Consider the following 11,963-nt stretch of genomic DNA (forward strand, 5'->3'; position numbering starts at 1 on the left):
CATCACTGCATCCAAATGGGAAGATTCCATCTATTACTGTACTACTGTAATATGGCCTGTCAGTTTAAATGTACGAATTTGTTTAGCTTACTCGTGGGAGAGAATCCTCAAATTGAATTTGCAAATGTTACAACCTCAGGTTGAGTCAAAGGCCCCATTCCTTTGAAGATTGTACAGTTTGGCCATGGATGAATTATGAGACAATGGGCCCCTGGGGTAGAGACACATAAAGGACCCCAGGGGGGCCAAACACAGTACCTGCGCAACTTGTGGCCATTTTGCTTCTTTTTGGTGTCATTCAGAGACATTTTTGAATAATCTAAGTGCTGCTGTGGGTTGAAAACTGAGCTGGAACTTAAGTATTTTGTTCAAGCTGGATATATAGAAACCATCAAAGGAAACATGTGATGTAGGTTATTTTTCCTGAAAGTTCCCCTCCACTCAAAAATACATTTTGCTTATTGTTACCTCACTTGGATTTTTAAGCTTCTCTGTACAGAATGACGCAGAGTTTGACACTATAAGACTGTTCTCAAATTCATCTGCTGATGGAGGAAAATTTCTCCGTGCTCACCTTAAATTTGGGTTTAAGTTATGTATGTTCCAGTATGACTTTGTGACATCACAACTGGTTTGGAAACCAATCGTGGTCCAATATGCTACTTACACAGGTACGATGTGGGAACTTGAAGCATCCAATGCACATAAACTGAAAATGGACTTTACAGTAGGAGACGTCTTGCATCTAGTGGTTAAACTTTTGAAATTGAATGATCATATTCTTAAACTCTTCAGGATAAACTAGGATTAACTAGGTAATTTAACCTTATTTAGAAAAAAAAGAAGCAGCTTTGTACAGTACTGAAATATTTTATTCATATATTTATGATTCAGAACTGTAAGACCTATATCCAAATATAACTGTTTTACAGTTATATTTCTAATTACATGGATTGGCACAGATTATAGGAGAGAGCACAAAGATTAAGTCTTGGCTGGACAGGAGATGCAGCAAGAGACTTGGGAGTGCACAAAAAGGAGTTTTGTCCATCTGTAATATGACCTATAATCCCTGTGTGGATGATAGAAACTCTGGTGGTAGATTTGAAATTTCTTCAAATCAAGGCAAGAAAAATAAAAGTGCAGACCTGGTGAGTGAGTTTTATAGGTACTAGGAATCTAAGTCTTAAAGACCATGTGCAGGTTTTCACAGATGGATCAAAGGATCCAATAACAGAAAACACAGGTGCTGCATCTGTGCTTCCTAGCTATAGAGGTGAGATAGGCAGACGGCCCTCGAACTGCCTAAGTGTGTTATACGCCATGATGGCTTTAGAATGGGTAGAACAAAACAAACCAAACGAAGTCCTAGTCTGTACTGAGTCAGTCTCTTCCCTGTACAGTCTCGTGTCTGGTACGGCCAGTAACCGTCAGGATTCACTCTATGAAATAGTGCCAATACACATAAGAATAAGGAATCAAGGCGCTCGGGTCATACTCATTTTATTTTCCCGCTGATACAGGCACTATAGGAAATGAAAAAGAGTGGACAAACTAGCCAAACAAGCTATTAAAAAAAACATAGACACAAGTATTAGTCTCTCAAAATCAGAGGGAAAGGGCATTGGACAGTAAGAAATTAATAAAGAGATTCGGAGCAGCTCTGGGATCAGGAGACGAGAAGAAGACATTTGCATTCCATTCAAAAAAGAGTTGGTATTGTGAGTTATAGAAAAGAGGAGACAATCACGAATAGGTTAAGAATAGGACACTGTAATCTGAATAGTAGACTTCACATTACAGGGAAGCATCCAGGTGGTTTTTGTGATCATTGCCAGAAATCAGAAACTGTAGAGCAGGTACTTGGTAATTGCAGGAAATATGTAAGAGGTAGAAAGTGCATGGTGGAAGAAATGAAGCGACCAGGGCTAACGGGAGCAGGAGTAAAGAGTATACTGAGTGTAGTGATATGGGACAAGGCAGGAGATGTTTGGTCAGCTCCTTGATGAGAACAGGATTAATGAGGAAACTCTGACTTACTGGACGCTATAACGAGTTACCTAAGTCCAGAAGATGGCAGTAGTGCAACATTTAGAATGCGAGGTTCCGTTAAATGCAAAGAAGAAGAAGAAGAAGGGAAGGAAAAAAAAAAAAAAAAAAAAAGAGGGGGGCAGCGGTGACATCAGTACCAGTAGCGCCGCCGTCAGTGAGCCCCAGGACTCGGCTTCGCTGCTCAGAGATGGCGTCCCTTCTGCAGCCAGATAGAGTTATCTATCTGGTTCGTGGAGAGAAAAGGATCAGAGCCCCTTTATCTCAACTTTATTTCTGTCGCTACTGTAGTGAGCTACGATCTCTGGAATGTGTGTCTCACGAGGTACGTTAACGTTTTCCCTTATTACCATCTGGTTGTGACGAGCTAGCTGTTAGCCTCATTTAGCCGGCAGCTACTTTGTTGTTAGCCGGCTAGCTAGTAACGTTGACAGGTAGGTGGGGTTACTGCAACCTTCTCGCGCGTTGTATGGGTAAACTGTCTGTCAGTCAAGGCGGTAGCCTCATCTCATTGGCTGTAAGCGACGACTTAACTTCCGTTGGAGTTAGCGTTATACCTAGAGCAAGCTAACGCTAGTTAGTTGTTGTTGTTCTTCTTCGAGTTTAACGTCAAACTATCTGGTTAGCTCATATATAAAGATTATGAGCGGTATATCCGATAGGTACAAAACACTTGTTTTGACTTTGGTCCACCCCAGCTAACGTCCTCACCGTTAAAAAGCAGCCTGTTAACGTGGCTCACAGTGATGGACACCACACCCAGAGTGATACAGATTTTTCTTTTGTGAAAACTTCACATTAATGGTCAGAGGTTTTTCTTTGTAAACATGTGACAGTTTATATGAAACAACATAAAAAATATATTCAGCTCCTCTTTGTCCTTGTATCTCACTTTCTTAATAAATGCCAACCATATGTAAACATAGTCTAGTTTTACTTACGTTGCAGTTTTCAAAACACTGTGCCAACAACTAGGTAGCCAGTGTAAAATAAAGTCTACAATGTGGATGCACAGTTTGACTGACTCTTCTCCTACACCCCTGTCTCTGGTGATCAGGTGGACTCCCACTATTGCCCAAGCTGTCTGGAGAACATGCCGTCTGCAGAGGCTAAGCTTAAAAAGAACAGGTGAGACCGGCGTGCAGACGCATAGAGAAAGCTACATATCTATACAGCCATCATTAAGGTCAATTTGCATCTCTCTTGTGTCCTTACTTCAACTTATTTATGTCATTGATGTCATTTTTATTCATTCCCAATTATTTGTGTGCTATACTGCAGGTGTGCGAATTGTTTTGACTGTCCATGCTGCATGCACACACTGTCCACTCGGGCCACCAACATCCCAGCTCCTTTGCCTGATGATCCTACCAAGACGGCCATGAAGAAGGCCTACTATCTGGCCTGTGGCTTCTGTCGCTGGACCTCCAGGGATGTGGGAATGGCTGACAAATCCGTTGGTGGGTGCTGATATAATGTAGTCATATTCATATGGTCATAATTATTTTCAAACTTTAAGACCATCAGCAGTGCCAGAACACTACCTTATGTTAAAGTTCAGTTGTAACTCGAGAGCTGCTCATTAGTACAGCCCATGGAAAAGTTGTTTAGGGTTGTATTTGCTCTTTATGACTGTCTTAAGTCTCATGTTTTTGTGCTTTTTTTTTTTTTATCACTGCAGCCAGCGGCGGATGGCAGGAACCAGAAAACCCTCATACTCAGCGGGTAAGTTTTCCCCTGTGGTCATCTAAATTCTCTCGAGTTTCTCACATGTTTCCTGATCATGCATTACTTGTTTCTAGGAATAAAAGTGTCACCCACAGATAGCAAAAGCAAACTAAGAGGCTGCTTATTTGCTTAGGCCACAAACATGGCAGAAACGACAAATTATAAATGTCCCCTTTTAATTTTTTTTTTTTTTTAACTTAAATGGTTGTTAAAGCAAAATATCGTACCAAGTTATGAGTGTTTCTTTCAGAAATTGTAGTTGATCCATATTCTGCACTTTTTTAAGTTAAAGTCCATTAACCAGTTGTTTTGAAGGAAGACATCATGTTTTTACCTGTAATGCCTTCCTGGGTTATTGTGTTACTTAAAAGTCTGTCACATTCATAGGTGTAAAATCACCATATACTGTCATATTTTACAGTTCTCTTTAAAATTTTATTTACTTACCTCAAACTTCTCAAAATGTTGTGTAACCAAATATTATGTAGTGCTGGGACAATGTAGTGCTTGGGTTACCCTGGACCAACTCTTCATGAAAAAAAAAATAAAAATAAAAATACATAAAGCATTGATGACCAGTTTCTGGATTGAATTTTTGTTCCCTACAGATCAACAAGCTGATTGAGTATTACCAGCAGCTGGCCCATCGAGAGAAGCAGGAGAGAGACAGGAAGAAGCTGGCCAGGAGACGACAGTGCATGCCTCTGGCGTTCTCGGTACTCTGCTCCCTCTGAGCCGAACAGTTCAAAAATCCATATCTTCTTCATAACCTTTTTTAATTTGTTGCAAAATGTGTAGGTACTATTGGAAAACATAGATCAACAATTTTTCAAGTTTGATTTGATACAGATATTCTACTGAAATCTCGGTAATAGTACAGACGTTATACTGCCATTATGTGTGTATGTACCATGGAGGGTGTTATATCATTAGCACATTACACTGCTGTAATTTTGGTTGGAATGCAAGATTAGCACCATGTCCATACTTTTGTGGATAAATATGAACGTGCTGTTTAAATGTGGAGACAACAAACATTCTCAGGTTGGCTTCAAAAAGTTCTCCATCCACATTGAAATTTCAGGACAACAGAAAAAAAGCCAGCTTTGTGTGCCTAAAAGACCAAAACGGAGCAGAAAATGTACACTTTAGTCACTGGTGTGGAGATGCTCTTCATGCTTCTTGGGCTTGTTGGCACATGTTTTACACCACCTGCATTCTGTTTGTACAATTATTAAGATTCAGTCTTTCTTATGGGGTATCAGTACCATTTAAACACTTCAGCTGTGATGTCCTGCTGTTGTTTTCCATCACTGATGCATTTCTGTTGCTGTTGCATGTCACCAAAAATGCCACTAATGTCTGCTAAGTCGCTTTGGTTTCACCTGGTTCTTTATTCTCTCTTTTTTCTTTGCTTATGCACTCTGATATTTTGGTTTTTACCCCCCAGCAACACACTATTCATGTGGTGGTGAGTTGTATTTTTCACAACTTTGGTAGTCTCATCTTTACAGTAGCACTGTCTTCTGTTTATATCTCTTCCTGTCTAATCTGTTACTAAGTGACCTCACAGATCACATGAATGTCTCCTTTGGTAAATGAGACTGAGATCCACACAATGGCAGCCTTCATGTTGGTTAGAGGGAGAGAAGAAATAGAAGACTGTGAAACCAGATCAAAAATATTTTTCATACTAATTAAGTCCTGAGCCCTCAGTCTGTCAAAGTTGATTCTCTCCCACTATCCTGAGCAGAAGGGCTCCTGTTATTGTCTCTTACCACAAGACAAATGTAATTGTTTGAGCTTATTTATTTATTTATTTATTTATTTATTTATTTATTTATTTTCATGTCAAATATCATTACTTTCCATTTTTGTTTATAAAAGTTGTCATAAATTCTCTTTTTGAGTCAAGAGCTTGTGTTAAAAGTAGTCATGTAGAAAAATAGCTCTAGATTAGGTAATTTTCATAAATTGTCTTCAATCCTCCTAATTTTCAGTAGGTAAAATGTTTGATCTTGTTTTTTTTTTTTTCCCCCCTTATTAACTCAGGAAAAATATGGCCTTGGAACCAGGCTGCAGAGGCAGAGGTCTGGAGCTCCCATATCAAGCCTGGCGGGCCTTTCGTGAGTGGTCTTTTGTCATTTAATGGAATTATTGCTGCTTTTGACTCAACACATGGAACCTTTTTTAAATTTAAAGGACACCTCCCCTGGGTTTCATTTTTTTCAGCCCAGTAACTGCACATTGTGTATGTATATATTATTGGTGACCTAGATAAATAGATTTACCTTCCAGCAGCTGTTGTTTCATTTATTTCAGAGTGCCTTGAAAATCAATTTATAGAGCCTTGAAACTTGGCTTGAGATAGAGAGTTAATCCATCACAGTGATCAGTTGTCACCCTTATTTTTTTTTTCTCAAAGCGACCTCATCACCTTGTGGTAATATGGTTGTTAGAAGGGATTATTTTTAAATCTCTTTACTGGAATGCATTCAAGGTCCCTGCTTAACATCTGAACATTTATAATTGGCACTGTATTGAGAAAGTGTTCTGTCAGATCCAGGAGACAAATGTAAATCAGGCTAGGACACCATGAAAACAATATTGTGAATATGGTTTTCTCTTACTTTAAAAGGTTGGCGTTCAGTAGTCAAATCTAGAATCTCAGATGTTGACGCGTCTTTGAATGCACCATCACTGAGTTCTCGAATGTCTCTTTTCCCAACTGCATTACCTTGCAATTTTAATGTTTCTTTGACAAAAAAACAAAATATAGCTGCTGAGCTGTTACCTGGATTACCTACTTCAAGTCTGTTTCAAGTCTTTCCTTTGCAAAAGCTCAGTGGCAATGACTTACTCTCATTAACTTAACCAAATCTTACAGTACAACGTGCTAGAAACCCCCAAAACCACCTGTACTATTGGTGCGTTTGTTGTAATGTATATGAGGTCTGAGTTATGTAAACATAAGAAAATCTCACTGTGCTGTTCAGTGTAGTCCGCTTACTCTTTACATTGAATGCAATCATTCATGAGATACAGCAGATTGTTGATAGCCGTATTTGTGTTACTTCACTAGGCTTAAAGAGGGTGAGGACCAGAAGGAGATCACCATTGAACCTGCCCAGGCTCTTGATGAAGTGGAGCCCCTGCCTGAAGATTGTTATACCAGGCCCATCAGTTTACCGGAGGGTAAGATCTTTGCCCAGAACTCATTAAACAATAATGATAACTCATGTCTCTATAATTGAGGTTGAGTTCAATCTGATTTGTTTTTTTTTTTTTTTTTTGGTGTTGGTGTCGGTGTCCTCTCAGTGACCACGCTGCGCCAGCGGCTTCTGCAGCCCGACTTCCAGCCTGCGGGGGCATCTCAGCTCCACCCCAGACATAAACACCTTCTGATGAAGCGCTCACTGCGCTGCAGGGTCAGTACCACTTCAGGGGTTGTACTCCTCTGTATCAATCAAAGGTTGTTGCTTTTTATGTAGATTACATTTAAATAATAACTTTTTTTCTTAATTCCCTCCACCAGAAATGTGAGCACAATTTGAGCAAGCCTGAGTTTAATCCTACTTCAATCAAGTTTAAAATTCAGCTGGTGGCTGTGTGAGTATTGCTCATCAGATTCTGTCTAAAACGCGGTTTCATGATGTTATTGAATACATTTTTTCATATAATTAAAAATCTAAATCAACCTCAAGCTTGATGTAGTTTAATTTGACTAAGGTCCTCAAGTTTCAACTTAAAGCACATGCTCAGGAAATTGTTCATGACTATTTACTTTCATATGAAACACATTTTCTTATTTTAAAATGTTTTTTACATGATCAATAATTTGTTTTGCAAAACAAAGTTTTGCCTGTATAAACTGTAATGTGGTAATCCATACAAATAGTGTGATAATATTTTCAGGAGTTGTTTTTTAACTAGAACCAGCAGAAATTGCACAAATCACCAAATATAGCATCAGTTTTGAAAGGTTTAGTATGACAGTGTTTGTTTTTTTACCCTTGCAAATATGAGCTTTCTCTATACTTATTTATTTTTACTGTTTAGCTTTTTCTTTGCTGTGGTAAATTTGACTCATTCTACCTTTTTATTTGAATTTTCAGTTGTAGTAAAGACTGTATTACAAGAAAAATCCAATCCAATCAATTTAATTGTTGTTTTAATAGTTTTAATTTTAGCTTTTAACTGAATATGGTTTTGAATGTAAGTGTTGAGTGCTATAATTGCATTTGAGTGTCACAGTGCATTGATTGGCCTTCTGCCTATTTTCCCCACAGGAGTTATATCCCTGAAGTGAGAATTATGTCCATTCCAAATCTCCGGTACATGAAGGTCAGTGTGTGCACTGGTTCTGGCATAGGAAATATATCTTCTACATGTTTTATTTACTCTTTTCGTAATGTAACCCTTAACCCTGAGTCTCTGACATGCTGTTAAAAAAGTATTCAACTTTGTCGTGACCTCAACAAGTCTCAATTTTTATCGTTCTACAGCAAAATTAACTTTGTAGTCCAGGTATAAGCCTACCACTTTATACCCAAGATGAATAGACTGTAGAAAACAAGAAGACAGTAAAAGAGTAAATAAGCAATTAACAAGTAAAAGCAATATAACAAAATCACATCAGCAACAACATGATAAAAGTTAATTTACACAAAGTGCAGAGACCAATATCAAAGTGTATGCTGGTCAGAGTGAGTAGCTTCATTTTAAGACTGGGATGTAAAACTATCAGATGAGAGGGATTGCATCTCTTAGTACTTGCTATGAGCAACAATGTGATGCCAAAAGATTGATGTACTTGCAGTAGGGACAGCCTAGAAAGCATTTAACAAAATGCTGCTACCCATTCCTTAACAAGAATCCCTGGTCCCCAGACTTCCCTGAGTGCCTCTTCAAGTGCCGCAGTCTTTTAAGTGAACTCAGCCAGCTTCGAAAGGGTTAAGCTTTTTCCATACTGTCTATGTAGGAGAGCCAAGTGCTGCTGACTCTGACCAACCCAGTGGAGAACATCACCCACGTCACATTGGTGGCTTGCGAGGAGAAAGATCCTGATGACATCAACAGCACGGCCAAGGTATTTGTCTGTCGTTTCAATAACATGTCAGGGCTGTGGGTCTGTCAGCTTGGTTGGGAGTGCGTCTGCCCCACATGGTGGCCAAACATCCACGAATGGAGCTTGAAACTGCTGGAAAGAGCATAATTTCTGTCATCTTGAATAATGCAAGGAATTGGAACAGTTACAGATTGTGGCAGTTGTTCACCACCTACCTGTTCTTGAATATTGCATGTTATATCAAAACGGTATTGCTGCAATCTTGCCAGCGAGCACCCGAGAGTGCAGGGTGGTCAGCTCCTTCGTACTGCAGGTTACTTATGAAATAGTTAGACTTCGCATCATCTTAAATGCCGAGAAGTAAGGTCCCATTTTAACCCCCATCTGTCAGCTGTCACACACACAGCTACGAGTGCCGTGTTCCTGTGGAAAAAATTACACTGAGCTGCCTGTTGCCAGCAGCTGCTGCGCGGCCCTCTGTGACTACAGGCTGTTTGTCTTGGCCTCTTTAGTGATGAAGTCATGAAGAAGGCCAGGCCTGGTAAGGAAGAGCTCCTGGCCAAAACAGAGCATCTTCATGACCCATTTCCATTCACATTACGGCCAGACAGAGCGCGCTGTCCTGTCATTCTGCTTGATCTGTTATTCAAACACCTGGAAGGCAGTGAGCACCACATTGAGTCATGCTCGGTTGATTTCACCAACCAGCTCCTCCCAAGGCTGGGCTCGCTCACTTCTTGCATTTATATTATGTATTTCATCAGTACTTTCACTACGTTTGTTGATGACTGTGTGGGAACATGGTTTTACCAGTAAATGGGACTCAAATCATTTTTTTTTTTTCTGCACACACAACACAGAAATGACTGTTGACTCACTGGTGCGAACACACACATCAGATAAACCAATTTAGACTTTTGACACTTTTCAAATGTGGTGATGAATATGGTACATATCTAGTCCTTTTGAGCGCGGTGAAAATATTCATTCAGAATTAGCTAACTGATCATTGACTTTTAAAGATACTGAAAAAGTGGTTATAACTGAATGATAGAACAATTGTCATCCATAGAGCCCCAGGCTTAAAAGATTGTATCTTTGGTGAATTTTGAAACTATTTACTGTAATATGCCTGTAATATGAACAAAACTTAATAGTTTATTTGTTGTTCATGCAACTTGCCATAAAGGTATTGCTATGCAAAAGTTTTTCCTACAAACCAAATATAGGTAATACTAATATCAAAATTTTGGGCAACCGATATTAGTGCTCAAATTTCATAACTACCTTGTTTAATTTCAAAACTTAACAAATCTTAAAAGCCTAGAATTGGAGAACTGTTATTAGCTCTGTACAGTTAATCAGATATAGCTATATAGCAGAACTAAAGCCAAGTTGATAAATGCTTAATATTTTGCCTTTTTTTTTTTAACAAGACACTGTTAATCTTCAGTAACATGATTTGAAGTGGAAAAAGCACCTTTAAAATCTTGTCGACGCCTCACATATTCTGAAAATCACTGAATGTTAGAACTGTATTTTTGTGTAGGTTATAGTGCCCAGCAAGGAACTGGTCTTGGCAGGAAAGGATGCTGCTGCAGAGTACGATGAATTGGCTGAGCCTCAGGACTTCCAGGATGACCCAGAGTAAGTCAATGCACACGCACGCGCACACACACAGAATTAATAGCGTGCGGTAACTCTTAACCTGATCTTTGTCCTCTCCAGTGTTGTTGCATTCAGGAAATCCAACAAGATTGGTTTCTTCATCAAAGTGATCCCTCAGAAAGAAGAGGATGCGGATGTCACCGTTTCATTGAAGATCAGACATGACTTCCGCAACCTCGCAGCTCCCATCAGGCCGAGCGAGGAGGGAGCAGACAACACCGCTGAGGCCATTTGGCTCACGCATCATGTTGAGCTGAGGCTGGGACCCCTTGCTCCCTGAACATGAATACTCCGTTTACTGAATCAACAGTCCGAGAGTCTCATGTTGGGTTCTTGGAGCTAATAACTTTAAACTGTGGGATTTATTTAATTTAAAAATGATTTCTGATTCTGCTTATTGATGTTTAAGAATGATCAGGGATCTATTTGACATACAACTGTTTCATAGTTTTTTCATTTTAGCTTAAGTTGCATCATCAGATACATTGTGGAACAAACAGTGGTTGAATGATAGCTCCTTGTGCTGCCCAGTTCATAAAACTATATGAAACAATGGCTGAATGCAGACCAGCCGATAGATGCATCAAGTTTAATTTGGCTACATGATTGTTTTTGTTTCTTTCGGTGTTGCTAAATGCGATGCCAAAAACGTGCCGATATGCTGTATTTCTTTGCATTATCAACCTCCTCAGCTTAAACACTGTATGCTCTATCAGTAAAAAACAAAACCTTATATATACAGCACATATACTTATTAAAATGTTAGTTGTTTTGATGAAAAATAACACATTTGCTCTTGCTGGAATGTGAAAAAGGATTTATCACTATGTTACATACAGTGTTTTCCTAAATGGCAAAGCAACTACAAGCTCCCAGCCTCTGTCTCCACACTTGAGGTACATTTTGTCTTATTAAAGGTGTTAGCAGTTTATGTTCAAAGATGCGAGTGAGTGGTTATACATTAATATAACATTGAGATTATAGTGACTGTGGAGAATAACTAAGTGGAGTCCATGAGCAGAATCAGAAACCATATCTGAGAACAATCTGAACAATTCCCAACCGTGCAGCGTACACAAACACACCTCTGTGCTTATAGCTTGTGTATCCTTGTCAACATCCTTTTCTGCAGACAATAGTATCGTATTAACTTGCATGCTTCAAATATAATAAATATCACACAGATTAGACAATGTCATCACAGTTACTGATCCTGTACGGTTTTCTTATCAAAAAGGTTGCTCTTGTGTCGAAGGTGATTCCTGCCCATAATATTACTATTGTCTGAAGTCACACAGTAACTGTTATTGGCACTTAGGAGAGGATGTCTAGGAAGCTCTGTAAATTACATTGAGTGTTATCAGTTTAATGTGTTAAGACACTATCATTTTTCCTGATTTGAAAACGTATGTTTTTGGTTTGTAGACATCACTGACCCCCTTGTCAGTGG

The 11,963-nt window shown here is 39.1% G+C and overlaps 1 protein-coding gene across 1 annotated transcript; it reads left to right on the forward strand.

The window, feature by feature from the left end:
* The first annotated feature begins 2,172 nt into the window (after positions 1-2,172).
* Positions 2,173-11,701, forward strand: dctn4 (dynactin 4). Its single transcript, XM_040120424.1, has 13 exons — positions 2,173-2,374; positions 3,107-3,177; positions 3,331-3,509; positions 3,731-3,774; positions 4,386-4,493; positions 5,830-5,903; positions 6,860-6,972; positions 7,096-7,205; positions 7,313-7,386; positions 8,067-8,121; positions 8,759-8,866; positions 10,395-10,492; positions 10,574-11,701. Exons 1-13 carry the CDS (start codon positions 2,240-2,242, stop codon positions 10,791-10,793), a joined length of 1,389 nt encoding a protein of 462 aa, XP_039976358.1. The 5' UTR covers positions 2,173-2,239; the 3' UTR covers positions 10,794-11,701.
* Positions 11,702-11,963: the final 262 nt, after the last annotated feature.

This window comes from Xiphias gladius, chromosome 23, assembly GCF_016859285.1.
Source record: "Xiphias gladius isolate SHS-SW01 ecotype Sanya breed wild chromosome 23, ASM1685928v1, whole genome shotgun sequence".
NCBI lineage: Eukaryota > Metazoa > Chordata > Actinopteri > Istiophoriformes > Xiphiidae > Xiphias > Xiphias gladius.

What these genes read in the sequence shown, in the direction of transcription:
- dctn4 (XM_040120424.1), top strand. Translation starts at nt 2,240, where the DNA reads ATGGCGTCCCTTCTGCAGCCAGATAGAGTTATCTATCTGGTTCGTGGA. An exon ending in TCAAGCCTGGCGGGCCTTTC is followed by an intron (nt 5,904 to 6,859) that starts GTGAGTGGTCTT and finishes TTACTTCACTAG; the next exon opens with GCTTAAAGAGGGTGAGGACC. An exon ending in CAAATCTCCGGTACATGAAG is followed by an intron (nt 8,122 to 8,758) that starts GTCAGTGTGTGC and finishes CTGTCTATGTAG; the next exon opens with GAGAGCCAAGTGCTGCTGAC.